This window comes from Oncorhynchus kisutch, unplaced genomic scaffold, assembly GCF_002021735.2.
Source record: "Oncorhynchus kisutch isolate 150728-3 unplaced genomic scaffold, Okis_V2 scaffold3971, whole genome shotgun sequence".
NCBI classification, from domain to species: Eukaryota; Metazoa; Chordata; class Actinopteri; order Salmoniformes; family Salmonidae; genus Oncorhynchus; species Oncorhynchus kisutch.
The window spans coordinates 619,683-647,199 of record NW_022265916.1 but is presented as its reverse complement, the minus strand read 5'-3'; the positions used below and the strand labels follow the sequence as shown (position 1 = coordinate 647,199).

At 43.2% G+C, this 27,517-nt stretch overlaps 3 protein-coding genes across 4 annotated transcripts in view; 1 reads left to right on the top strand and 2 right to left on the bottom strand.

Annotated features, from left to right (window-relative positions):
- The window catches only part of LOC109886781 (tubulin-specific chaperone D-like), an 84,331-nt gene extending 76,953 nt beyond the window's left edge, over window positions 1–7,378 (bottom strand). Inside the window, exons 1-8 of the mRNA XM_031821404.1 lie at window positions 7,146–7,378; window positions 6,638–6,830; window positions 6,376–6,426; window positions 6,170–6,267; window positions 5,860–5,961; window positions 2,749–2,895; window positions 2,416–2,471; window positions 1,847–1,979 (exon numbers count right to left, since the gene is read on the bottom strand). Coding sequence (XP_031677264.1) covers window positions 1,847–1,979; window positions 2,416–2,471; window positions 2,749–2,895; window positions 5,860–5,961; window positions 6,170–6,267; window positions 6,376–6,426; window positions 6,638–6,821 — 771 coding nt within the window. The 5' untranslated portion in view covers window positions 6,822–6,830; window positions 7,146–7,378. The remainder of the gene's footprint in view (window positions 1–1,846; window positions 1,980–2,415; window positions 2,472–2,748; window positions 2,896–5,859; window positions 5,962–6,169; window positions 6,268–6,375; window positions 6,427–6,637; window positions 6,831–7,145) is intronic.
- Window positions 7,379–13,099: 5,721 nt separating this feature from the next.
- Window positions 13,100–20,346, bottom strand: LOC116353001 (ketosamine-3-kinase). 2 transcript variants are annotated; one of them, XM_031821405.1, is made up of 6 exons: window positions 20,074–20,346; window positions 18,672–18,823; window positions 17,830–17,921; window positions 17,507–17,580; window positions 17,083–17,205; window positions 13,100–13,934 (listed from the first exon to the last, which is right to left on the bottom strand). In XM_031821405.1, the coding sequence occupies exons 1-6, from the start codon at window positions 20,212–20,214 to the stop codon at window positions 13,593–13,595; spliced, it is 924 nt and encodes a 307-aa protein (XP_031677265.1). In that variant the 5' UTR covers window positions 20,215–20,346; the 3' UTR covers window positions 13,100–13,592. The 2 variants fall into 2 exon arrangements, with proteins under 2 accessions (XP_031677265.1, XP_031677266.1); XM_031821406.1 differs by having other exon boundaries at window positions 20,079–20,334.
- A 4-nt stretch (window positions 20,347–20,350) lies between these two features.
- LOC116372933 (ADP-ribosylation factor-like protein 16) lies at window positions 20,351–27,282 on the top strand. The gene is made up of 5 exons (XM_031821407.1): window positions 20,351–20,645; window positions 21,136–21,194; window positions 21,293–21,409; window positions 23,706–23,821; window positions 26,879–27,282. Exons 1-5 carry the CDS (start codon window positions 20,585–20,587, stop codon window positions 27,042–27,044), a joined length of 519 nt encoding a protein of 172 aa, XP_031677267.1. The 5' UTR covers window positions 20,351–20,584; the 3' UTR covers window positions 27,045–27,282.
- The last annotated feature ends 235 nt before the right edge of the window (window positions 27,283–27,517 follow it).

Sequence of the window (27,517 nt, the reverse complement as noted above, 5' to 3'; positions counted from 1 at the left end):
ATATCTATATACTACTACACTGGTAGAGTAATGACTACCAGCAGTATATCTATATACTATTACACTGGTAGAGTAATGACTACCGGCAGTATATCTATATACTACTACTACACTTGTAAAGTAATGACTACCGGCAGTATATCTATATACTACTACACTGGTAAAGTAATGACTACCAGCAGTATATCTATATACTACTACTACACTGGTAAAGTAATGACTACCGGCAGTATATCTATATACTACTACTACACTGGTAAAGTAATGACTACCAGCAGTATATCTATATACTACTACTACACTGGTAAAGTAATGACTACCGGCAGTATATCTATATACTACTACTACTACTACTACACTGGTAAAGTAATGACTACCGGCAGTATATCTATATACTACTACTACACTGGTAAAGTAATGACTACCAGCAGTATATCTATATACTACTACTACACTGGTAAAGTAATGACTACCGGCAGTATATCTATATACTACTACTACACTGGTAAAGTAATGACTACCAGCAGTATATCTATATACTACTACTACACTGGTAAAGTAATGACTACCAGCAGTATATCTATATACTACTACTACACTGGTAAAGTAATGACTACCAGCAGTATATCTATATACTACTACTACTACTACTACACTGGTAAAGTAATGACTACCGGCAGTATATCTATATACTACTACTACTACTACTACTACACTGGTAAAGTAATGACTACCGGCAGTATATCTATATACTACTACTACACTGGTAAAGTAATGACTACCGGCAGTATATCTATATACTACTACTACACTGGTAAAGTAATGACTACCGGCAGTATATCTATATACTACTACACTGGTAAAGTAATGACTACCATCAGTATATCTATATACTACTACTACACTGGTAAAGTAATGACTACCAGCAGTATATCTATATACTACTACTACTACTACTACTACTACACTGGTAAAGTAATGACTACCAGCAGTATATCTATAGACTACTACTACACTGGTAAAGTAATGACTACCAGCAGTATATCTATATACTACTACACTGGTAAAGTAATGACTACCAGCAGTATATCTATACTACTACACTGGTAAAGTAATGACTACCGGCAGTATATCTATATACTACTACACTGGTAAAGTAATGACTACCATCAGTATATCTATATACTACTACTACACTGTTAAAGTAATGACTACCAGCAGTATATCTATATACTACTACTACACTGGTAAAGTAATGACTACCAGCAGTATATCTATATACTACTACTACACTGGTAAAGTAATGACTACCAGCAGTATATCTATATACTACTACTACACTGGTAAAGTAATGACTACCAGCAGTATATCTATATACTACTACTACACTGGTAAAGTAATGACTACCAGCAGTATATCTATATACTACTACTACACTGGTAAAGTAATGACTACCAGCAGTATATCTATATACTACTACACTGATCCCAGATCTGTTTGGGCTGTATAGCCAACCCCTGGGGATCTGGGATACCAGTTCCTAAAACAGGTCTGTGACCAGGCTAGCTAATTACCACCAGAGGCGTGTCTTCGCGTTCCCTCCCTCAGTCGTAAAACACTGACAACAGGTGCAGCACTAAACACCTGCCAACCTGCCAAACCCACAGAGGCTCTGATCTCCCACAAACATGGCAGCCGTACATGTAGGCTCTTGTAAACTAGGCCTGGTCACTGCAACCCACACACACTCGAGGACAGACAAACTGTGTGTGTGTGTGTGTGTGTGTGTGTGTGTGTGTGTGTGTGTGTGTGTGTGTGTGTGTGTGTGTGTGTGTGTGTGTCATACCAGAGACTGCAGGGCTCCGTCCAGGATTACAGTACCTCCCATGGTCTGGTCACTGGCCTGAGAGATGGTGGTCAGACTCCAGTCCAGGAAGTCTCCTAGTCGCTTCAGCTTCACATCAGGACGTGTCACAAACCTGCACACACAGACAGTTAGATGACAACAGGCTAGGACCACTCAGTAAACACAGACAGTTAGATGACAACAGGCTAGGACCACTCAGTAAACTGTAAACACAGACAGATGACAACAGGCTAGGACCACTCAGTAAACACAGACAGTTAGATGACAACAGGCTAGGACCACTCAGTAAACTGTAAACACAGACAGTTAGATGACAACAGGCTAGGACCACTCAGTAAACTGTAAACACAGACAGTTAGATGACAACAGGCTAGGACCACTCAGTAAACTGTAAACACAGACAGATAGATGACAACACACTAGGACCACTCAGTAAGCTCTGTGTGTGGCGCCTCGGTATGAACCTATTCATCTTCAAGTACAAGAACGCCCTCTACTGGGTAAAACATGAAACGCATCACAAATGTTGTTGCCTGTTGAATACTTACTTTGATACCAACACAGATGCAGCATCCCTGGATTTATCAGTGACCATCAGGTAGGACTGGAAATAACAACAGACCAGGGGTTAGTTACACACTCAATACATCATACAGGGTCTGGACATAACAACAGACCAGGGGTTAGTTACACACTCAATACATCATACAGGGTCTGGACATAACAACAGACCAGGGGTTAGTTACACACTCAATACATCATACAGGGTCTGGACATAACAGACCAGGGGTTAGTTACACACTCAATACATCATACAGGGTCTGGATCTGGGAGGACAAGACTCAACACTGACCAAGGCAGGAGAGTCTAGAATTAGTTACCTTGGCGACCGCCAGGATGCGGTCCATGATTGGCTCTCTTGTCTGGCTGGGGTCAGAGGTCAGGTGACCATCAAGACGAGAGAGGTCAAAGGGTATCAGACAGGTCATAGACAGCCACAGCAGCAGCATGTAGCGGGTCTCCCAGGTCTAACACAAGGGGCAGAAAGAGAGGGTTAGGGTTAGAGGTCAAAGGGTATCAGACAGGTCATGGACAGCCACAGCAGCAGCGTGTAGCGGGTCTCCCAGGTCTGACACAAGGGGCAGAAAGAGAGGGTTAGGGTTAGAGGTCAAAGGGTATCAGACAGATCATAGACAGCAGCAGCATGTAGCGGGTCTCCCAGGTCTGACAGGAAGGGGCAAGGAGAGAAACACTTGAATTAAATGTATTGAACTGTGAGAGTAGGCAACAACACATCCACCACGCTGACTCTCAACACAGGGGCCCCTCAGGGGTGCATACTATACCTCCTGTACTCCTTGTTCACCCACGACTGCATGGCCACGCACAACAACACCATACTAACGTTTTCAGACGAGACAACGGTGGTAGGTCTGAACACCGACGACGATGAAACAGCCTAAAAGTGAGGTCAGAGACCTGGCGGTGTGGTGCCAGGACAACAACCTCTCCCTCAACGTCAGAAAGACAAAGGAGCCGATTGTGGACTACAGGAAACGGAAGGCTGAGCCACGCCCCCATTTACATGGACCTGGCTATACTGGAGCGGGTCAAGAGCTCCAAGGATCTATCATGGTCCAAGCACACCAACACAGTCGTGAAGAGGGCACAACAATGCCTCTTCCCCCTCAGGAGGCTGAAAACATTTGTCATGGGCCCTCAGATCCTCAAAAGGTTCTACAGCTGCACCATTGAGAGCATCTTAACAGGCTGCATCACCTGCCTGCCGTACCAGATGCTATAGAGGGTAGTGTGTACGGGCCAGTACATCACTGGGGCTGAGCTCCCTGCCATCCAGGACCTCTATACCAGGTGCTATAGATGCTATAGAGGGTAGTGTGTACGGCCCACTACATCACTGGGGCTGAGCTCCCTGCCATCCAGGACCTCTATACCAGGCGGTGTCAGAGGAAGGCCCTAAAAATTGTCAAAGACTCCAGCCAACCAAGTCATAGACTGTTTTCTCTGCTACCGCACGGGAAGTGGTACCGATGCACCAAGTCTGGAACCAACAGGACCCTGAACAACTTCTACCCCCAAGTCATAAGACTGCTAAATAGTTAGTTAAATAATTTACCAATAGATACCAGGACTATCTGCATTGACCTTTGACTCATCATATATGGTGCTGTTACTGTTAATTATCTATCTGTTGTCTAGTCACTTCATCCCTACCGATATGTACATATCTACATCAATTACCTCGTACTCATCACATACTGCTACTGTTTATTATCTATCCTGTTGTCTAGTCACTTCATCCCTACCGATATGTACATATCTACATCAATTACCTCGTACTCATCACATACTGCTACTGTTTATTATCTATCCTGTTGTCTAGTCACTTCATCCCTACCGATATGTACATATCTACCTCAATTACCTCGTACTCATCACATACTGCTACTGTTTATTATCTATCCTGTTGCCTAGTCACTTCATCCCTACCTAGATGTACATATCTACCTCAATTACCTCGTACTCATCACATACTGCTACTGTTTATTATCTATCCTGTTGCCTAGTCACTTCATCCCTACCTATATGTACATATCTACATCAATGACCTCGTACCTCTGCACATTGACTCAGTACTCGTACCCTGTGTATATAGAGAAGTTATCATTGACTCAGTACTCGTACCCTGTGTATATAGAGAAGTTATCGTTACTCATTGTGTATTTATTATTACGTGTTTTATTTCTCTATTTTCTCTCTGCATTGTTGGGAAGGGCCTGTAAATCAGCATTTCACTGTAAATCCACACCTGTTGTTAACGAAGCATGTAACAAATAACATTTGATCTGTAACCATAACAGGATACAGACAGGGACAATACACAGACAAACATGTCACTTCATATAATACATTAAACAACTTGGAAGTCAACCGTTGAATCCCTATAGGCCTAATCTAGAAAGTAAACCATTAGATCCCTATAGGCCTAATCTAGAAAGTAAACCATTAGATCCCTATAGGCCTAATCTAGAAAGTAAACCATTAGATCCCTATAGGCCTAATCTAGAAAGTAAACCATTAGATCCCTATAGGCCTAATCTAGAAAGTAAACCATTAGATCCCTATAGGCCTAATCTAGAAAGTAAACCATTAGATCCCTATAGGCCTAATCTAGAAAGTAAACCATTAAATCGCTATAGGCCTAATCTAGAAAGTCAACCATTAAATCCCTATAGACCTAATCTAGAAAGTAAACCATTAAATCCCTATAGACCTAATCTAGAAAGTAAACCGTTGAATCCCTATAGGCCTAATCTAGAACGTAAACCGTTAAACCCCTATAGGCCTAATCTAGAAAGTAAACCGTTGAATCCCTATAGGCCTAATCTAGAAAGTAAACCGTTAAACCCCTATAGGCCTAATCTAGAAAGTAAACCGTTGAATCCCTATTAGGCCTAATCTAGAACGTAACCCGTTGAATCCCTATAGGCCTAATCTTGAATGTAAACCGTTGAATCCCTATAGGCCTAATCTAGAAAGTAAACAGTTGAATCCCTATAGGCCTAATCTAGAAAGTAAACAGTTGAATCCCTATAGGCCTAATCTAGAACGTAACCCGTTGAATCCCTATAGGCCTAATCTAGAAAGTAAACCGTTAAACCCCTATAGGCCTAATCTAGAAAGTAAACCGTTGAATCCCTATAGGCCTAATCTAGAACGTAACCCGTTGAATCCCTATAGGCCTAATCTAGAAAGCAACAAGAGGGTAAAATCAATGGATACTCTGCTTATGAATGTGCAATGTAATGTTTATCAATGTATAGTTTATGAAGGTACCCTTCAAGTAAAGGGTTATCCTTCCATTGAGGTCTTGTAACATGAGAAATCAGGGGTCTAACATTAGCTACTGGGCTAGGACGTGGTAGGCCCACCTTCTATTGACGACTCGTAACTAAGAAATTCAGGCTCACCTCTGGGTCTCTGGGGTCCTGTCGACACAGGAGGTCCAGGACTGGCTGGACATCAGCCACCTCATGGGGGAAGAGCTGCATGAAGATCTTATACCCTCTCACCTGGCCGAAACAAAAACACCTGAGTTAGAGGAGTCTGCCTTGTCTCAACTGCTCAGGCTGAGAAAGCTGAGCACCACACTTCTAACTGTAGCCAGAGGCCATAGGGTAAGACACCACAGAATCAACACACACATCAGAACGCTGGGCTTCACAAACTGAAATCTTACTATCTGTGTGATGATGTAGGAATCCATATGCCTGTAGTTACCTTGGAGATGATGTAGAGGAATTTGAAGCCCAGGTGTACCAGTAGAGGAGGAGACTGTTCACTCCTGATGAGCTCCAACAGCAGGTTCAACATCCACTCTGTGGTCACAGGAAAGAAACACTGTCATCATCATGCTATCCTAACAAGCCCATGTTTCACTAAAGCAGAATAGCATGTGATGTGCTGTGTGTGTGTGGTGTTGTTACCCAGATGTGGATCCAGAAGATGGGGCTGCTCCTGATAACGGTCCATTATCACTGTAGAAAAAAAAAGAACTGGTCAACATAAAGTTGTTGACTTTTCTTTCACTGCTTATGATTGTGGTATGTCTAAGTTATGAAAGTATTAAAACTGATGTCTGTAGATGGTACACGCATTTAGGCCTAAAGCCCACAGACTGTTCCATGCAAGACTGGATCAATTTGGCCACAACAACAACAGACTAAACATGTAGAGTATGAATCTCACCGAGGAACCTCTCTATGGCTGACTCCAGTGTCACGATGTTCTCGTGAACCACTGGTAGGCTGGAGATCAGGGCTCGAATCTCAGTGCTCTCGGTAAAACCTCCCAAGACACTGGCTTTAGCGATCACCTCGGGCTCCCCGCCGCCACCTCCATCCTCCCCGGAATCCATGTCGGTCTGGACCATTATAGATGCCTAGATTACCGGTACATTTCATGCACTTTGTTATATGCATGTCTAATGTCCACTGCTTAAACACACCTCTACATAGTAGCTAGCAAGTGTAGCTAGCTTGCCTTGAAGTTTTGATAGCTAGATGAGAACCGTGTGACTTCTAGCATGGGCGTGTCAATGATTTGCGTTCTATTCATGCCGATACTAGCCAATGATGCTAGCTAACTAGCTAGTACTGTTGGTTGGCAAGTTGCAACAGAAATCAAACAGCATTTGAGTGATCAGTGAACACACACAGCTCATACATTTGGTTATCGTGGGCATATGAATGCATACCTGTAGTTGTGAAAATTCTGTCCGGAAAATGTATTATTATGACTTCAGATAATGATGATCACGCAGTGGCCGAGGTCTGTTATCTGTTGTGAAGTTTGCACGTTGCTACACCCTACAGTACGTTATGCGATTGGGGACAAAAAAGCGTTTCGTTAATGAGGGACGCGCCACACCAAAGAGGTTCACGCGTCAGACTTATTCAGAGGTGGAAATATTATCTCACCTCATGTATATTATGAAAATAGAAATAAAAATACACTGAGTCTACAAAACATTAACAACACCTGCTCTTTCCATAACACCAGGGGCCTGTTGCACAAAACTAGGATAAGGGATTAAGCCAGGATATCTTGGTGATCCTGGCTCAATTGATCCGTAATCCGGTTGCACTAAAGATGGATAGGGGGCAGGAGGATATGTTATGGTATAAATTACCATGGAGATTTATTCTGTGGAGCTAGCCTGCTCCAGACCAGGCTAAATTCCAGGATCTATTTAATCTCATCCCTAATGTCAGTCAGCAGTCACCACAAATGGAAACCAATAGTTATTTCACTGCTCACTATACATTGTTATCACATATAACTAGACCCACTGTTATTATTTAAACATTTGTGATCATTAATTTCAATGATTTTGGATAAAAAATGATTTTTAGATGATGTTGCTATCATTAGATAATTTACAGTTTCCCATAGACTATAAGGCTATATATAAAATGATAGAATATTAGGGCCACAGAGGGGAAAAAAACACAAGTCATAATATTGTAACCAGTTGTTTTAAAGGAGGACAGTTGTTAAAATGACAGATGTGGGGCATTTCGTGAAATTGTACTTCAGTATGGTTTCATAAACAAAGACATGCTGATGTGCCAGAATATTAAGTATCACATTGTCATAAGTATCAAAACTGTAAAAACAATGTAGCTTTTCTGCAGAAAGAACCAGCCTCATAAATTTATGACTTTATCCTTTTTCTTCAGTGTGGCCCTAGTACTCTGTCATATAAACAAATACACATTCCATATGAATATAAAAACACAATGTGTAACATTATGTTCCTTTATTGAATAAGGACAAAACAAAGCAGGTAAACCATCAGCTCCTTTCGAAACTGAAGTCACAGTGACTCTACAAGATGGAAAGCACAGAATCCAAGCATATTATACAAAATGATACATACACATTCAAAGGTCTGTATAACACACCCTGCATGTCTGCACACTAAAATAAATGCAGGACAAATCCATACACATCAACTGAACAGACAAATGAATGGATGCAGTAGCCTCCCTGCAGCCTTGTATTACACACAGTATACCGCACAAACATCATAAGAGGCCAAATTCGTCAAAAAACGAACCCAAAAAAACCCTAATTCCTCTGCCACCGCAGGACATATTTAACCAAAATTGAAAGCACACATACTAACTAAAATAATTCAACACATATTGGTCCCTCAGCAGCCGACCACTGTCGTCATCAGGGAAGATTGCCGGATTGTCCCAGTCCATGGCTGGTGGCACTCTGGGGGCCCTCTCCTTCCTCAGGCAGGCCACATTGTGGAGGACAGCACAAGCCACAGTAATATCACATGCCCTAACAGGGCTGACCCTTAATTTGTGAAGGCAGTGAAAGCGTGCCTTCAGGAGGCCAAAGGTCATTTCAACTCTGGCCCTGGTCCTGGCATGGGCATGGTTGTAGGCCTGCTGTGCTTCCTGGGGGTCTGTGAAAGGTGTCAGGAGAAAAGGCTGGCAGCCATACCCCCCGTCTCCCAGCAACACACCAGAGAATTCACCTGTCAACACAAAATCTCATCATTACTACCTCATAAACACAGTGATATTCTTGACACAGCCATGATGGTTATAAATAGGGGTTGTGTGGCTTACCTTGTGATAGATTTCAGAGGCCCGAAAGATTCTGGAGTCATGGACTGAGCCAGGCCATTTTGCCACAACATTGCTGATCACACAGTCAGCATTGCAGACCATCTGAAATCATAAGATAAGGAATATTACACCAATCAATGCACATCACTGGCAATGCAGAGTGTTCGTCAATGGACAATATCAAAAAGTTATGTTCACCTGAACATTAATGCTGTGAAAGGATTTCCTATTCACAAAATCGGCCTCATGGGCACCTGAGGGGGCTTTTATCCTTATGTGTGTGCAGTCCACTGCACCAATGACATTGGGGAAACCTGTCACACAAAGTAATGAGTATCCTACTATGTGTTAACAGTTGTCCTGTAATTTGTAGATCCTCTTACCTGCAATCCTATAGAACTCCTCTTTGATGTCACAGAGTCTTCTGTGGCCAGGGAAGGAGATGAAGACATCTGCTAATGCTTTGATAGCCAGACACACTCCTTATTGTGCGGCAAATTGTGGCCTTGTTCAGCTGTTCTGCATCCCCCACTGAGTACAGGAAGGCTCCACTAGCAAAAAAGCGCAAGGCCACACAAACCATTTGCTCCACACTCAGTGCATGGCTCCGTGCAGTGCGGTGCTTAATCCTGGGACCCAGTAGTCTGCATAGATACCTGATGCCATCTGCAGAAAACCTGTATCTTTCATATAGATGGTCATCAGGGAAGGCCAGTGGGTCCAACCGGTCCCTGAAGACCCTTTCTCGCCTGAAGGCTCTCCTCAGCACAAGTGCTTCTTCATCCACCACATCTCGCACGAATGGGCATGCCATTGTCAGAACAGAAAGGAACACACAATTTTGGGCCTTCATATAGGCTAGTGGCCACACCTGGTGCTGGGGGGGTGGGCAAAAGAGGGCGATGCCTTATAACGATAACTTGGTTGTACTGATTGCTGGGAAAATAAATAAAAAACCTTAGAAAGATGCCACCGTCCTGTGTGCTCACAATAAGAGCTCATATGTCATGGCTCACTTGACTTTACGAGAATATACCAAATTTTTATTTTGAGCTGTGTCATCTTCTTGGAGCTGGGGGAGGAAAGAAAAATAATGATTAATACATTTGTGTTACAGTTAGCATACAGTGTACATTGAAGGCATATCTCACCTCCCTCTCAAGTTTTTTTATTTCAAGGTCCAGTTTCCGAATTGTCCTCTTTTTTATTTCGAACTCCAGTGCAAGATTTTCCATCTTTTTCTTCTTGTACTGAATGTCTATGTCTGCCAGTTCTATTTGGCGCCGGAGGTGGTTGCCATACAACTTTCTGATAGCTTGTGAGCTCTGTGAACACAATACAATTAGCGCAGCTGGAATTTGGCAGGATGTGGTGTCCTTTTATTAATACGCACTATGTTGCCAGGCTGGTTTTCCCACTGTATAGCATCTGGGTCCTGTAAAATAAATTAGATTTTTTGATTTTGATGAGGACTCCTCACCATTGTAGAGTAAATAGTACTTTCACAGTCTTAACATGATACCTCATGCCTTCTGGAATCCAGAGAGATGGTCTCCTCCTCATCATCGTCTCCATCATGTGCTGTTGCTGCTGCACTGGGGCCTTCACCCTATCACATTTAATCGGATTCATATTGAAGCTAGTAGACAAGACATGCCAGGCCTACAGTATGCCTTTGATGGAGTACTCACTGGATCAGCATCGTCTGGTGCTTGTGCTGGTGGCTCTAACAGGAACACAGTGCTGCCAGACACTGCAAGGCAATAGGTAAACCAAAGTCAGACAGTCCAAATTGATTCAATATGAATGTGGTTGTATCCCATGTAGAGATGGAAGGACATACCTTGAATGAAGCGGGTGGCATCTTGGCAGGAACCTATGCTCGTCTCTTTCCCCCCAGGGATCCCCTCTAAGACGGGCCTGCCTTTATTTAGCTCCAAGGCCATGTCCTCTGCTGGGGTAAGGTCAGCCTTTGGTGACCCACCACCCGTGCCTTGTCTGTGGGTATTCTTTTTCACTGCTAAAACAGTACAGACAATGTGTGAGCAGGCACCTTCTGGGTACAATATATGCTTGTGCTTTGTTAAATATTAGTCAGGGACCATACCATTCTGCAGAATGTTCTTGTATTTGATTTTGACCTGCTGCCATGTCCGTTTTGGCCCGTTCATGTTTAATCTACACACACACACACACACACACACACACACACACACACACACTTAATGGAGTCACACTGCAAAAAATTACTTGGTATTTTTGTCTTGTTTTCAGTAAAAATATCAAAAAATGTATCATAGCTTTATACAGTGTGATGGAGTTACTTTACACAATTTCACTCATATCTGCAGTGCATTTCAATAAAAAATTTAACCGTTTCATAATTACAGTACAACTGCATTTTTGGAGATGTGAATTAAATATTTGAATTGTAATTGTGATGTTTCAGCGGAGCGGTGAGTGTGTAATTGTGCACTACTTACGCATTCAGGCGGTCTGCAATACTTTGCCACGCTTTTTCTCTTTGCTTTATCACTGTGGCGGTGTTGCCTTTCTTCTTAATTATATATTTTACCTCCTCGTATGCCTCCATGAGGATTTGTGCTTCCGACGGGGAAAAGTACGCGGCTCTAGTTGCCATGGTAAATCAGTTAATCTGTGATCTGTGGCGGGGTCTATTTGAGTGAGCCGTGAGCGCGCACCTATCCAGGATTGGTTTCACCTGGCTTAATGAATCCGTGTCTGCTCATCCTGGCTTGGTCTTTGTGCAACCAATTAAGCCTGGACGCACATGTTTTGGCTTCATTGAGCTCAGCTGAGTCATTTATCCCGGATGTCTTAATTCTACTTTTGTGCAACAGGCCCCAGGTGAATCCAGGTGAATGTCACATGTCACCACATTGATGTCACCTGTTAAATCCACTTCAATCAGTGTTGATAAAGGGGAGGAGGCAGGTTAAAGATGAAGGTGAGGAGACAGGTTAAAGATGAAGGGGAGGAGACCTGGTTAAAGATGAAGGGGAGGAGACCAGGTTAAAGACGAAGGGGAGGAGACCTGGTTAAAGATGAAGGGGAGGAGACAGGTTAAAGAGGAAGGGGAGGAAACAGGGTAAAGAGGAAGGGGAGGAGACCTGGTTAAAGATGAAAGGGAGGAGACCAGGTTAAAAATGAAGGGGAGGAGATGGGTTAAAGATGAAGGGGAGGAGACCTGGTTAAAGATGAAGGGGAGGAGACCTGGTTAAAAATGAAGGGGAGGAGACGGGTTAAAGATGAAGGGGAGGAGACCAGGTTAAAAATGAAGGGGAGGAGACCAGGTTAAAGATGAAGGGGAGGAGACAGGTTAAAGATGAAGGGGAGGAGACGGGTTAAAGATGAAGGGGAGGAGACCTGGTTAAAGATGAAGGGGAGGAGACCAGGTTAAAAATGAAGGGGAGGAGACCAGGTTAAAGATGAAGGGGAGGAGACGGGTTAAAGATGAAAGGGAGGAGACCTGGTTAAAGATGAAGGGGAGGAGACCGGGTTAAAGATGAAGGGGAGGAGACCAGGTTAAAGATGAAGGGGAGGAGACCTGGTTAAAGATGAAGGGGAGGAGACGGGTTAAAGATGAAGGGGAGGAGACCAGGTTAAAGAAGGATTTTTAAGCCTTTGAGACAATTGAGACATGTATTGTGTATGTGTTGCCATTCAGAGGGTGAATGGGTGAGACAAATTTAAGTGCCTTTGAACGGGGTATGGTAGTAGGTATCAGGTGCACCGGTTTGTGTCAAGAACTGCATCGCTGCTGGGTTTTCCAAGAATGTATCAAGAATGGTCCACCACCCAAAGGACAACCAACTTGACACAACTGTGGGAAGCATTGGAGTCAACATCAGTCAGCATCCCTGTGGAACACATTTGACACCTTGTAGAGTCCGTGGCCTGACGAATTGAGGCTGTCCTGGGGGCAAAAGGGGGGTGCAACTCAATATTAGGAAGGTGTTCTTAATGTTTTGTAAACTCAGTGTATAGTGCCCTTTATTAGGTTATTGTCCTTATTGAGGTATTCAAACCGTAGTGTATATTAGGTCACGAAACAGGAAGTACAGTGCTTTATTTAGCATAGCATTCTTAGTATTAACACAGCTTTTAACAAAGCTAACTGTTACAACTCAAACAGATCATAACCTTGCTTGCTGTTATGTTTATTTACGCAAATGGATGTGCAATACTCTATGTTTAGTCTTACACTAGAGCATTAAAATCACGTCTGCTTTCAAACAGCTGTGGAATGTTAGCTCAAAAAAGTTGATTTCTCAAGCATTTCAAGATGAAGAGGAATATGGAATGGGTTTCGTGGAATCTCTCTTCTATACCATAGGATCATAGATTTCTTGTTTCTTGCATTTCGAAATAACTAATATTATGACCCAAAAATGATTTGTTCCTTTCTGGATGGAAGACTGTTTGAGGTCATTCAAGCTGGTCAGTGTCATTGGTGTGTCTATGTTTTACAGAGCATTATGGGTAGTGTAGTTGTACATCATGCTACTGGTACATATATGATCGATCAGTGGTCAGTATTTGACCAGATCCTTCATGATCCTCAGCGAGGACCCTCTGTATCCTCCACCAAAATGATTCCAGTGGTTCAGATAGTGGAACAGTTGATACAGCTGATTCCTCTTCTCAAACCCCGGGGCCTTGGGGATCTTGTTGTGGTACCCAGAGTAGAAGGAGTCGCTGAACCCTCCGAACATCCCGGCGATGCCCAGCTCGTACTCAGCGTGGCCATAGAAGGAGGCGGGGTCGAAAATGACAGGGCCGTCGGGACACTCTGCTACGTTTCCCCCCCACAGGTCCCCGTGAAGCAGGGCGGGGAACACCTCCATGTCGGTAAATAGCTGAGGGATTTTCAACTAAGGAGAGGAGATATCAGACAGAAGATCAATCACCCATGAAGTCCTCTCGGATCTCAAAAAGTACAAGGAAAAGGAGTAAGTGCTGGGTTTGGAATTGGAGATAGTATAGAACCTCATGGAGCTGGTGCTGTTGTCTGTGTTATTGTTACCTGTAGCTGGGACCATAGTTACCTGTAGTTACCTAGTTACATAGTTACCTGTAGCTGGGACCATAGTACCCTGTAGTTACCTAGTTACCTAGTTATATTGTTACCTGTAGCTGGGACCATAGTTACCTGTAGCTGGGACCATAGTACCCTGTAGTTACCTAGTTATATTGTTACCTGTAGCTGGGACCATAGTTACCTGTAGTTACCTAGTTATATAGTTACCTGTAGCTGGGACCATAGTTACCTGTAGTTACCTAGTTATATTGTTACCTGTAGTTACCTAGTTACATAGTTACCTGTAGTTACCTAGTTACATAGTTACCTGTAGTTACCTAGTTATATTGTTACCTGTAGCTGGGACCATAGTACCCTGTAGTTACCTAGTTATATTGTTACCTGTAGCTGGGACCATAGTTACCTGTAGTTACCTAGTTACATAGTTACCTGTAGCTGGGACCATAGTACCCTGTAGTTACCTAGTTATATTGTTACCTGTAGCTGGGACCATAGTTACCTGTAGCTGCGACCATAGTTACCTGTAGTTACCTAGTTATATTGTTACCTGTAGCTGGGACCATAGTACCCTGTAGTTACCTAGTTACATAGTTACGTGTAGCTGGGACCATAGTTCCCTGTAGTTAACAAGTTATATAGTTATACCTGTAGCTGGGACCATAGTTACCTGTAGTTATCTAGTTATATAGTTACCTGTAGCTAGGACCCTAGTTACCTGTAGTTACCTAGTTACATAGTTACCTGTAGCTGGGACCATAGTTCCCTGTAGTTACATAGTTATCTGTAGCTGCGACCATAGTTACCTGTAGTTACCTAGTTACATAGTTACCTGTAGATGGGACCATAGTTACCTGTAGTTATCTAGTTATATAGTTACCTGTAGCTGGGACCATAGTTACCTGTAGTTACCTAGTTACATAGTTACCTGTAGCTGGGACCATAGTTACCTGTAGTTACCTAGTTACATAGTTACCTGTAGCTGGGACCATAGTTACCTGTAGTTACATAGTTATATAGTTACCTGTAGCTGCGACTATAGTTACCTGTAGTTACCTAGTTACATAGTTACCTGTAGCTGGGACCATAGTTACCTGTAGTTACCTAGTTACATAGTTACCTGTAGCTGGGACCATAGTACCCTGTAGTTACCTAGTTATATTGTTACCTGTAGCTGGGACCATAGTTACCTGTAGTTACCTAGTTATATAGTTACCTGTAGCTGGGACCATAGTTACCTGTAGTTACCTAGTTATATTGTTACCTGTAGCTGGGACCATAGTTACCTGTAGTTACCTAGTTATATTGTTACCTGTAGTTACCTAGTTACATAGTTACCTGTAGTTACCTAGTTACATAGTTACCTGTAGTTACCTAGTTATATTGTTACCTGTAGCTGGGACCATAGTACCCTGTAGTTACCTAGTTATATTGTTACCTGTAGCTGGGACCATAGTTACCTGTAGTTACCTAGTTACATAGTTACCTGTAGCTGGGACCATAGTACCCTGTAGTTACCTAGTTATATTGTTACCTGTAGCTGGGACCATAGTTACCTGTAGCTGCGACCATAGTTACCTGTAGTTACCTAGTTATATTGTTACCTGTAGCTGGGACCATAGTACCCTGTAGTTACCTAGTTACATAGTTACGTGTAGCTGGGACCATAGTTCCCTGTAGTTAACAAGTTCTATAGTTATACCTGTAGCTGGGACCATAGTTACCTGTAGTTATCTAGTTATATAGTTACCTGTAGCTAGGACCCTAGTTACCTGTAGTTACCTAGTTACATAGTTACCTGTAGCTGGGACCATAGTTCCCTGTAGTTACATAGTTATCTGTAGCTGCGACCATAGTTACCTGTAGTTACCTAGTTACATAGTTACCTGTAGATGGGACCATAGTTACCTGTAGTTATCTAGTTATATAGTTACCTGTAGCTGGGACCATAGTTACCTGTAGTTACCTAGTTACATAGTTACCTGTAGCTGGGACCATAGTTACCTGTAGTTACCTAGTTACATAGTTACCTGTAGCTGGGACCATAGTTACCTGTAGTTACATAGTTATATAGTTACCTGTAGCTGCGACTATAGTTACCTGTAGTTACCTAGTTACATAGTTACCTGTAGCTGGGACCATAGTTACCTGTAGTTACCTAGTTATATAGTTACCTGTAGCTGCGACCATAGTTACCTGTAGTTACCTAGTTATATAGTTACCTGTAGCTGGGACCATAGTTCCCTGTAGTTACCTAGTTACATAGTTACCTGTAGCTGGGACCATAGTTCCCTGTAGTTACCTAGTTATATAGTTACCTGTAGCTGGGACCATAGTTACCTAGTTACATAGTTACCTGTAGCTGGGACCATAGTTACCTAGTTACATAGTTACCTGTAGCTGGGACCATAGTTACCTAGTTACATAGTTACCTGTAGCTGGGACCATAGTTACCTAGTTACATAGTTACCTGTAGCTGGGACCATAGTTACCTAGTTACATAGTTACCTGTAGCTGGGACCATAGTTACCTAGTTACATAGTTACCTGTAGCTGGGACCATAGTTACCTAGTTACATAGTTACCTGTAGCTGGGACCATAGTTACCTAGTTACATAGTTACCTGTAGCTGGGACCATAGTTACCTAGTTACATAGTTACCTGTAGCTGGGACCATAGTTACCTAGTTACATAGTTACCTGTAGCTGGGACCATAGTTACCTAGTTACATAGTTACCTGTAGCTGGGACCATAGTTACCTAGTTACATAGTTACCTGTAGCTGGGACCATAGTTACCTAGTTACATAGTTACCTGTAGCTGGGACCATAGTTACCTAGTTACATAGTTACCTGTAGCTGGGACCATAGTTACCTAGTTACATAGTTACCTGTAGCTGGGACCATAGTTACCTGTAGTTACCTAGTTCTATAGTTACCTGTAGCTGGGACCATAGTTCCCTGTAGTTACCAAGTTACATAGTTACCTGTAGCTGGGACCATAGTTCCCTGGCCTCTCTGTCTCCATAAGACTTCTCCACCATGTTGAGTTGGTGCTGTAGTCTGTGCTGAGAGTAGAATGTTACCCAGTCACTCTGCCACTCATTCTCCTGATGAGAGAGAGAGAGAGACAAAGAGAGGTTAGAAAGTGGAACTCTGATAAATGTCATTAAAAATAGGCAGGTTGTCTCATCCAGTTGGTCTCTAAATCCCATGTTGAAGGCACAGAGACATTGATGGTTTAACCAGACTGGAGCTGTATATAGAGTGTGGAACTATCTTTATTTGGATTTATAGCATACAGTTTAAATCCCACGTTACCACATATTACAGTCTCCTATTCACTAGTGGGAAAGGTGGAAATCTAGTTGTGTCTCCCAATATCAGACGATCTGTTGCATAGTAGCTCACCTGAGGGAGGTATCCACAGCAAGTGGGAACCTGGAAACCAAACTGGTCAATGACAGGAACATCAGGTCCTTTTCCTGTGTACATTTAAGTGACAGGAACATTAGGTCCTTTTCCTAATTACATTTAAATGACAGGAACATCCGCTCCTTTTTCCATATCCATTTAATAGAGTGGTGAGTGAAGGCATGCAGTAGTCTGATGTTGTATATGTGAGAAAGTTACACTTCTAAACTGTTTTAAACTGTATGAATTGTTTTACCCCAAAATCAATCAATCAATCAATGAATGAATGAAGGAATGAATGAATGGACTAGGTGAGTTACCAACTGTCTGCTGTTCCTTGTTCTGTCTGTCCCTGCGTCTCTGGTTGTGTAGGTGCAGGTCAGCCAGACGCTCTCCCAGCTGCTTAGAGTGCCTGGGGGAATCAATCAGACAATCATTAACACACTCAATCATCACAATAAAGTCTGACATAACAATAATACTTTACTAATACATACAGAAGAAGAACAACAGGAAGAAGAACAACAGGAAGAAGAAGAAGATAAAGGAAGAAGAAGAAGATAAAGGAAGGAGAAGATTAAGAAAGAAGAAGAAGAAGATAAAGGAAGAAGAAGATTAAGAAAGAAGAAGAAGAAGATAAAGGAAGAAGAAGATTAAGAAAGAAGAAGAAGAACAGGAAGAAGAAGAACAGGAAGAAGAAGAAGATAAAGGAAGAAGAAGAAGATAAAGGAAGAAGAAGATTAAGAAAGAAGAAGAAGAAGATAAAGGAAGAAGAAGATTAAGAAAGAAGAAGAAGAACAGGAAGAAGAAGATAAAGGAAGAAGAAGATTAAGAAAGAAGAAGAAGAAGAAGAAGAACAGGAAGAAGAAGATAAAGGAAGAAGAAGATTAAGAAAGAAGAAGAAGAAGAAGAAAGAAGAAGAAGAAGAAGAAGAACAGGAAGAAGAAGAAGAACAGGAAGAAGAAGATAAAGGAAGAAGAAGATAAAGGAAGAAGAAGATAAAGGAAGAAGAAGATTAAGAAAGAAGAAGAAGAAGAAGAACAGGAAGAAGAAGATAAAGAAAGAAGAAGAAGATAAAGGATGAAGAAGAAGAAGCAGAAGAAGAAGAAGGAAAGAAAGGTCAAAGACGTGTATTAAACAGTGTATGAGGAGATTCTCTTACCTGCTGAGACCCCTCATGTCAACATGTTCCATGACGAACACAGCCCCTCCTGTATCCAGCTCTATCACCTTGACAGGCTTGGGGACCTTCACTGTGTCTGTCATGACGATGGCTTCCAAGCTAGCCAACTCCCCATCAAACATACGCTTCGCCTGGGGGACGAGGATAAGACATGTGATGATCATCATGACATTGACCAAGGAATAACTCCATACGTTTGTGATGAAATGCATTGTACAGACAAAGTGATGACACCAGTGGAGGCTGCTGGGGGTAGGATGGCTCATAATAATGGCTGAAATAGAGTTTAATGACTGGAAAGGAGTGAATGGGATGGTATCAAACGCATGGTGTATACATTTGATGCCATTCCATTAACTCCATTCCGGACATTATTATGAGCCGTCCTCCCCTCAGCAGCCTCCACGGGACTACACCTACCATGGAAGTAGTCTAGCAGCCTCCACGGGACTACACCTACCATGGAAGTAGTCTAGCAGCCTCCACGGGACTACACCTACCATGGAAGTAGTCTAGCAGCCTCCACGTGACTACACCTACCATGGAAGTAGTCTAGCAGCCTCCACGTGACTACACCTACCATGGAAGTAGTCTAGCAGTCTCCACGGGACTACACCTACCATGGAAGTAGTCTAGCAGCCTCCACGGGACTACACCTACCATGGAAGTAGTCTAGCAGCCTCCACGTGACTACACCTACCATGGAAGTAGTCTAGCAGCCTCCACGTGACTACACCTACCATGGAAGTAGTCTAGCAGTCTCCACGGGACTACACCTACCATGGAAGTAGTCTAGCAGCCTCCACGGGACTACACCTACCATGGAAGTAGTCTAGCAGCCTCCACGGGACTACACCTACCATGGAAGTAGTCTAGCAGCCTCCACGGGACTACACCTACCATGGAAGTAGTCTAGCAGCCTCCACGGGACTACACCTACCATGGAAGTAGTCTAGCAGCCTCCACGGGACTACACCTACCATGGAAGTAGTCTAGCAGCCTCCACAGGACTACACCTACCATGGAAGTAGTCTAGCAGCCTTCAGAGTAGGCAGTTCATGACTTTTCAGAGGTCAGGATTAGGACTGCACATCACATAAAACCCTCCAGCTCTGTGCACAACAACAGCGCTCTGATTTCGACCATCACATGACTGGATGGCTCTATTGTGAATCCTAATCCTTTGCTCTCAGAGAGTGCTGACTACTGTAATTCATTTGATAGCATGTAGCCAAATAGCCTGCAACAAAATATTGTTTGATATTTCTAACAAATTATCCTTGTTAGGCTACTATTTTACAGTGCTAATCTATTTTGAGTGACTTCATATGTCAATGTAAAGGCATGCAGTATGGAATTAGTAACGAAGTAAATGAAGAACCTGACTCTTGTGGTTGATCTTGACAAACACTCTCCCGTGGTCAGTGTCAAAGCTCTGTCCCTGGCTGATACAACCTCCTCCAGAATGGCCAGTTGACTTCAGCATGGATGTTCCTAGCTCCTTCTTTAGCTGAGCTTCCATGGCTGTTCTCCAAGATGCTCTCCAAACGCTTGAAGAAGAACCTATTGTTATGGTTTGACTCCAAAACTTCTATAGGGTTGACTCCCACTCCTGTAGCTGTTTATGTTTTGACAACTGGGTGGAAGAAGGCGTGGCTTGTTTTCGAAGGAACGGAAGTGATTCAATGTTTTGGTTCCGGGTCCGTCGGTGATGAAATAACTAATGAGAAATTGGATTTGCAAAGATTTGCTTCTTAGTTGTGCAAACATAGCAACTAACGTTGATCATATGAGCGTCGCCATGGTGTCACAGTAAGCTGGAGAGGCTTGCTTGCTAGCTAACTAGTCTCGACAAGTTTGATACGGATCAAGTCTTTGTTGGTTGATACGAAATGTGTTTGCTGCTCGGAGCAACCGGTGTTGGAAAAACTCTTCTCTTGAAACGTTTACAAAATATCCTTTCAAATGAACCAGCATTGAGATTGATTTAGTGTGCCTTTCAAATGAACCAGCATTGAGATTGATTTAGTGTGCCTTTCAAATTAACCAGCATTGAGATTGATTTAGTGTGCCTTTCAAATTAACCAGCATTGAGATTGATTTAGTGTGCCTTTCAAATTAACCAGCATTGAGATTGATTTAGCAAGCAAACAGGATAATAAGCTAACGTTTGCTAGCTAGCAATTATGACCATGGATGCGTCTCAATAATCAGTGGCTTCCTTTCCTCGTATCCTCTTCTTCCTCTCCTTCATCTGATGACAGTTTTCCAATACACATCCACCATATTCTTCTTCTCACCTATCCTGTGTTTTAATATCAGTGCAAATGAAGAAGGAGAGGAGACTTGAGAAGAAGCAGCCCATGTCTCACTCCAATATATATCTTCAGAGTACATTTCCATGCTACAGTGTCTATTTAATCACCCTTAACAGACTATTCACAGCTCAGTGTGAGAGATGGCACAACTGATTTAGGGGAACCCCCTGTTACTCTACCTACGGTGAGTACATTCGGTATTCCCACAGTGATTGTTGTGTCAGTCACCATTTGAGGGTGTCTTAAACAGAAAGGGTACTATTATGTCTCCCTCTGTTACAGGTGGGCACCAACCTGACAGACCTGACTCTGAAGAGGAAGAGGGTGACTGTGAGAGAGCTGGGAGGCTGTATGAGTCCTATCTGGCCCAGTTACTATACGGACTGCTCCTCTGTCATCGTGAGTCCAGAACCACATCCATACAGTGTATAAGTCTCCCTGAGTAGCGCAGCTGTCTAAGGCACTACAGTCCCTGGTGCGAATCCAGGATGTATCGCATCCGGCTGTGATTGGGAGTCCCATAAGGCGGCGCGCAATTGCCCCAGCATCGTCTGGGTTTGGAAGTGGTCGGCCGTCATTGTAAATAAGAATTTGTTCTTAACTGACTTGCCTAGTTAAATAAATGTTAAATAAAAAAAGTGGAGTTAATATATCTACTCTGAAGAAGAAGAGGGTGACTGTGAGCGAGCTGTGGTGGGTCAATACATCTCTCTTATTGTCCATAGACATTTTATGAATTAAACCTTTACACATTCAGAGCGCCCTAGTCCAAGATGGCAGCAGCATGAGAACCACGTCATCACTTCTATACAGGAAGACGGTCCTCTCAATTTGGAAATAATTCCTTGTAAATGTTTAGAATAACCTCAATAATACTTTGTACACATATTCCATCGATGGTTTAAGTTTAATGCAAAAATAGTCAATATTTCTATATGATTAATAAGCAAAGCTCCTCTGATCAGAAATAGAGATCAACCAGGGGTACGAACAGGCTAATATCACTGCAGTATACGGTAGACCATCAGCCCACTGAACTGGGAGATCAACCAGGGGTACGAACAGGCTAATATCACTGCAGTATACGGTAGACCATCAGCCCACTGAACTGGGAGATCAACCAGGGGTACGAACAGGCTAATATCACTGCAGTATACGGTAGACCATCAGCCCACTGAACTGGGAGATCAACCAGGGGTACGAACAGGCTAATATCACTGCAGTATACGGTAGACCATCAGCCCACTGAACTGGGAGATCAACCAGGGGTACGAACAGGCTAATATCACTGCAGTATACGGTAGACCATCAGCCCACTGAACTGGGAGATCAACCAGGGGTACGAACAGGCTAATATCACTGCAGTATACGGTAGACCATCAGCCCACTGAACTGGGAGATCAACCAGGGGTACGAACAGGCTAATATCACTGCAGTATACGGTAGACCATCAGCCCACTGAACTGGGAGATCAACCAGGGGTACGAACAGGCTAATATCACTGCAGTATACGGTAGACCATCAGCCCACTGAACTGGGAGATCAACCAGGGGTACGAACAGGCTAATATCACTGCAGTATACGGTAGACCATCAGCCCACTGAACTGGGAGATCAACCAGGGGTACGAACAGGCTAATATCACTGCAGTATACGGTAGACCATCAGCCCACTGAACTGGGAGATCAACCAGGGGTACGAACAGGCTAATATCACTGCAGTATACGGTAGACCATCAGCCCACTGAACTGGGAGATCAACCAGGGGTACGAACAGGCTAATATCACTGCAGTATACGGTAGACCATCAGCCCACTGAACTGGGAGATCAACCAGGGGTATGAACAGGCTAATATCACTACAGTACACGGTAGACCATCAGCCCACTGAACTGGGAGATCAACCAGGGGTACGAACAGGCTAATATCACTACAGTATACGGTAGACCATCAGCCCACTGAACTGGGAGATCAACCAGGGGTATGAACAGGCTAATATCACTGCAGTATACGGTAGACCATCAGCCCACTGAACTGGGAGATCAACCAGGGGTACGAACAGGCTAATATCACTGCAGTATACGGTAGACCATCAGCCCACTGAACTGGGAGATCAACCAGGGGTACGAACAGGCTAATATCACTGCAGTATACGGTAGACCATCAGCCCACTGAACTGGGAGATCAACCAGGGGTACGAACAGGCTAATATCACTGCAGTATACGGTAGACCATCAGCCCACTGAACTGGGAGATCAACCAGGGGTACGAACAGGCTAATATCACTGCAGTATACGGTAGACCATCAGCCCACTAAACTGGGAGATCAACCAGGGGTATGAACAGGCTAATATCACTGCAGTATACGGTAGACCATCAGCCCACTGAACTGGGAGATCAACCAGGGGTATGAACAGGCTAATATCACTGCAGTATACGGTAGACCATCAGCCCACTGAACTGGGAGATCAACCAGGGGTATGAACAGGCTAATATCACTGCAGTATACGGTAGACCATCAGCCCACTGAACTGGGAGATCAACCAGGGGTATGAACAGACTAATATCACTGCAGTATACGGTAGACCATCAGCCCCCTAAACTGGGAAATCATCTGTGCATTCTGCATAATTTCAGGCTTGTCGACTGCAAGCATGAAATGATTTAAATCAAATCATTGTGTTTGTTCTCTATATAGTTCATGGTGGACTCTGCTAACACCACCCAGATCTCGTCATCCTGTATCCAGCTCCTGTCTGTCCTCTCTGCTGAACCTCTCCACACAGCCTCTGTCCTGGTTATCTTCAACAAGAGGTCCTGCCTGTAGTAACACACTACACTGCACATTCTCTGGCCAAGATCACAGTGGATTTTTGAGACAAAACATTCAGATAGAAACGTAATGAATAGATGTGACATGATCCCTTATTCTCTTACATGACAATCAGGTTCTGTTCAGCAAAATACAGTTCTATCTGAATGCTTTTGTAACATTGCACCTTACTGGACAGACTCCTGGCTACGAACCAGACGTACAGTCAGGTCCATTAATATTTGGACATTGAACAAGTTATCATTTTGGTTCTGTACGCCACAATGGATTTGAAAGGAAACCATCTATATGAGCTGAACGTGCCGACTTTCATCTAAAATTTGTTGCCAGGTCACAGTTGTAAATGAGAACTTGTTCTCAACTTGCCTATCTGGTTAGATAAAGGTGTTCTCAACTTGCCTATCTGGTTAGATAAAGGTGTTCTCAACTTGCCTATCTGGTTAGATAAAGGTGTTCTCAACTTGCCTATCTGGTTAGATAAAGGTGTTCTCAACTTGCCTATCTGGTTAAATAAAGGTGTTCTCAACTAGCCTATCTGGTTAGATAAAGGTGTTCTCAACTTGCCTATCTGGTTAGCTAAAGGTGTTCTCAACTTGCCTATCTGGTTAGATAAAGGTGTTCTCAACTTGCCTATCTGGTTAGATAAAGGTGTTCTCAACTTGCCTATCTGGTTAGATAAAGGTGTTCTCAACTTGCCTATCTGGTTAGATAAAGGTGTTCTCAACTTGCCTATCTGGTTAGATAAAGGTGTTCTCAACTTGCCTATCTGGTTAGATAAAGGTGTTCTCAACTAGCCTATCTGGTTAGATAAAGGTGTTCTCAACTTGCCTATCTGGTTAGATAAAGGTGTTCTCAACTTGCCTATCTGGTTAGATAAAGGTGTTCTCAACTAGCCTATCTGGTTAGATAAAGGTGTTCTCAACTTGCCTATCTGGTTAGATAAAGGTGTTCTCAACTTGCCTATCTGGTTAGATAAAGGTGTTCTCAACTTGCCTATCTGGTTAGATAAAGGTGTTCTCAACTTGCCTATCTGGTTAGATAAAGGTGTTCTCAACTTGCCTATCTGGTTAAATAAAGGTGTTCTCAACTAGCCTATCTGGTTAAATAAAGGTGTTCTCAACTAGCCTATCTGGTTAGATAAAGGTGTTCTCAACTTGCCTATCTGGTTAGATAAAGGTGTTCTCAACTTGCCTATCTGGTTAGATAAAGGAGAAATTAAATAAAACATTTGAGGGTATTTACCTCCGAATCCGGTGAACGGTGTAGGAATTATACCACTTTTTATATGTGGTCCCCCCAATTTTAGGGGCTCAAAAGTAATTGGACAAACGTAACAATCATCAATTAAATTGTGAGTTTTAATACAAAAAAATATATATTTATATCACCTTTATTTAACCAGGTAGGCTAGTTGAGAACACCTTTATTTAACCAGGTAGGCTAGTTGAGAACACCTTTATTTAACCGGGTAGGCTAGTTGAGAACACCTTTATTTAACCAGGTAGGCCAGTTGAGAACACCTTTATTTAACCAGGTAGGCTAGTTGAGAACAAGTTCTCATTTGCAACTGCGACCTGGCCAAGATAAAGCATAGCAGTGTGAACAGACAACACAGAGTTACACATGGAGTAAACATTAAACAAGTCAATAACACAGTAGAAAAAAGGGGGAGTCTATATACAATGTGTGCAAAAGGCATGAGGAGGTAGGCGAATAATTACAATTTTGCAGATTAACACTGGAGTGGCAACTCCTTTTCCGTCAATGACTGCCTGAAGTCTGGAACCCATAGACATCCCCAGATGCTGGGTTTCATCCCTGGTGATGCTCTGCCAGGCCTTTACTGCAGATAATAACATTAGCCCTAAACCATTCAGAATGAATCCTGCTGCTTCTGTCAGCAGTCACATCATCAATAATTACAAGGGAACCAGTTCCATTAGCAGCCATACATGTCCACACCATAACACCACCTCCACCATGCTTCACAGATGAGGTGGTATGCTTCAGATCATGAGCAGTTCCTTCCCTTCTCCATATTCTACTCATCATTCTGGTACAAGTTGATCTTTGTCTCATCTGTCAAATGGATGTTGTTCCAGAACTGGCCAGGCTTTTTTTTAGATGTTGTTTGGCCAACTCTAATCTGGTCTTCCTGTTTTTGAGGCATACCAATGGTTTACATCTTGTGATAAACCGTCTGTATTTACTAAGTTGAAGTCTTCTCTTGAATGTTGACTCTGACACAGATACACCTGCCTCCTGGAGGGTGTTCTTCATCTGGTCAACTGTTGTGAAGGGGTTTTTCTTCACCAGGGAAAGAATTCTTCTGTCGTCCACCACAGTTGTTTTCTGTGGTCTTCTGGGCCTTCTGGTGTTCCGGAGCTCAGCAGTGTGTTCTTTCTCTTTAAGAATGTACCAAATAGTTGCTTTGTTCACACCTAATGTTCTAATCTCTCTGATGGGTTTGTTTATAGATTATTCAGCCTTGCTTAAGGGCAGTGACAGCTCTCTGGACTTCATATTGAGGGTTAACAGCAACAGATTGCAGATGTCACACTTGAAATCAACTCTAGACCTTTTCATCTGCTTACTGGTAAATAAAGGAATGAGGGAATAACACACACCTGGCCATGGAACAGCTGAGCAGCCAAATGCCCAACTACTGTTTGGTAAAGACCCTCAAATTAAAGCTGAACGGCTGCACTTACAGCTCATATTCATGATCTGCGGGAGGCAGCTACAATAATAATAACTTGGTCAATGTCCAAATATTTATGGACCTGACTGTGTCCAATTCCTCCCAATATACTCCCACATTAAATGCCCCCCCCCCACCACGTTGCATGACTATCAACAAACTGTTTCTCTCCCTCCCTGATTGACTGATTGTCATCCCACTCTTCCCCTCGGGACCTCCATTGTACCATGAGTCTAGTAGAGATACATTTTATTAGGCTCCTTTACATCAATGAAACATAGGCCTCTCCCTCGCTTTGCAAATGTCTTAACCCTTTCTCCTCCCACCCTTCCTCCAGGGACCTCCCTTGTACCATGAGTCTCGTAGAGATGATGTCACTGTTCAGGATGGATGACATCATCGCCTCTGCCACCCAGCCAATCACGACCCTGGAACTGAGCGCTCGTTCCGGCCAGGGACTCCAGGAGGTGTTGGGCTGGCTGGACTCCACCCTAACTGACTGACAAGAGTGATGTCATAGAAGCATCTTCCTTCCAGGAAGCAGTTCCTCATTGCTGGTGCTATCAAGACAACTGGGAACTCTGGGAAAAATACGAGGTCAAATCATGACGTCAGTGATTTTCAGGTCAGAAAGTCGGTGCTGTAGGAGGCCCGAGTTCCCGAGTTGGATGACCGTTCAAAAAATAACAGTTATCTTGAACGCACTGAAGTCAGAGATTTCTGAGTTCCCAGTTGCCTTGAACGCACTGAAGTCAGAGATTTCTGAGTTCCCAGTTGCCTTGAACGCACTGAAGTCAGAGATTTCTGAGTTCCCAGTTATCTTGAACGCACTGAAGTCAGAGATTTCTGAGTTCCCAGTTGCCTTGAACGCACTGAAGTCAGAGATTTCTGAGTTCCCAGTTGCCTTGAACGCACTGAAGTCAGAGATTTCTGAGTTCCCAGTTATCTTGAACGCACTGAAGTCAGAGATTTCTGA

What these genes read in the sequence shown, in the direction of transcription:
- LOC116353001 (XM_031821405.1), bottom strand. Translation starts at nt 20,214, where the DNA reads ATGGAAGCTCAGCTAAAGAAGGAGCTAGGAACATCCATGCTGAAGTCA. An exon ending in AGATCAACCACAAGAGTCAG is followed by an intron (nt 18,824 to 20,073) that starts GTTCTTCATTTA and finishes CTCGTCCCCCAG; the next exon opens with GCGAAGCGTATGTTTGATGG. An exon ending in GCTGTGGATACCTCCCTCAG is followed by an intron (nt 17,206 to 17,506) that starts GTGAGCTACTAT and finishes CTCTCTCATCAG; the next exon opens with GAGAATGAGTGGCAGAGTGA.
- LOC116372933 (XM_031821407.1), top strand. Translation starts at nt 20,585, where the DNA reads ATGTGTTTGCTGCTCGGAGCAACCGGTGTTGGAAAAACTCTTCTCTTG. An exon ending in CCCCTGTTACTCTACCTACG is followed by an intron (nt 21,195 to 21,292) that starts GTGAGTACATTC and finishes CCTCTGTTACAG; the next exon opens with GTGGGCACCAACCTGACAGA. An exon ending in CGGACTGCTCCTCTGTCATC is followed by an intron (nt 21,410 to 23,705) that starts GTGAGTCCAGAA and finishes TTCTCTATATAG; the next exon opens with TTCATGGTGGACTCTGCTAA.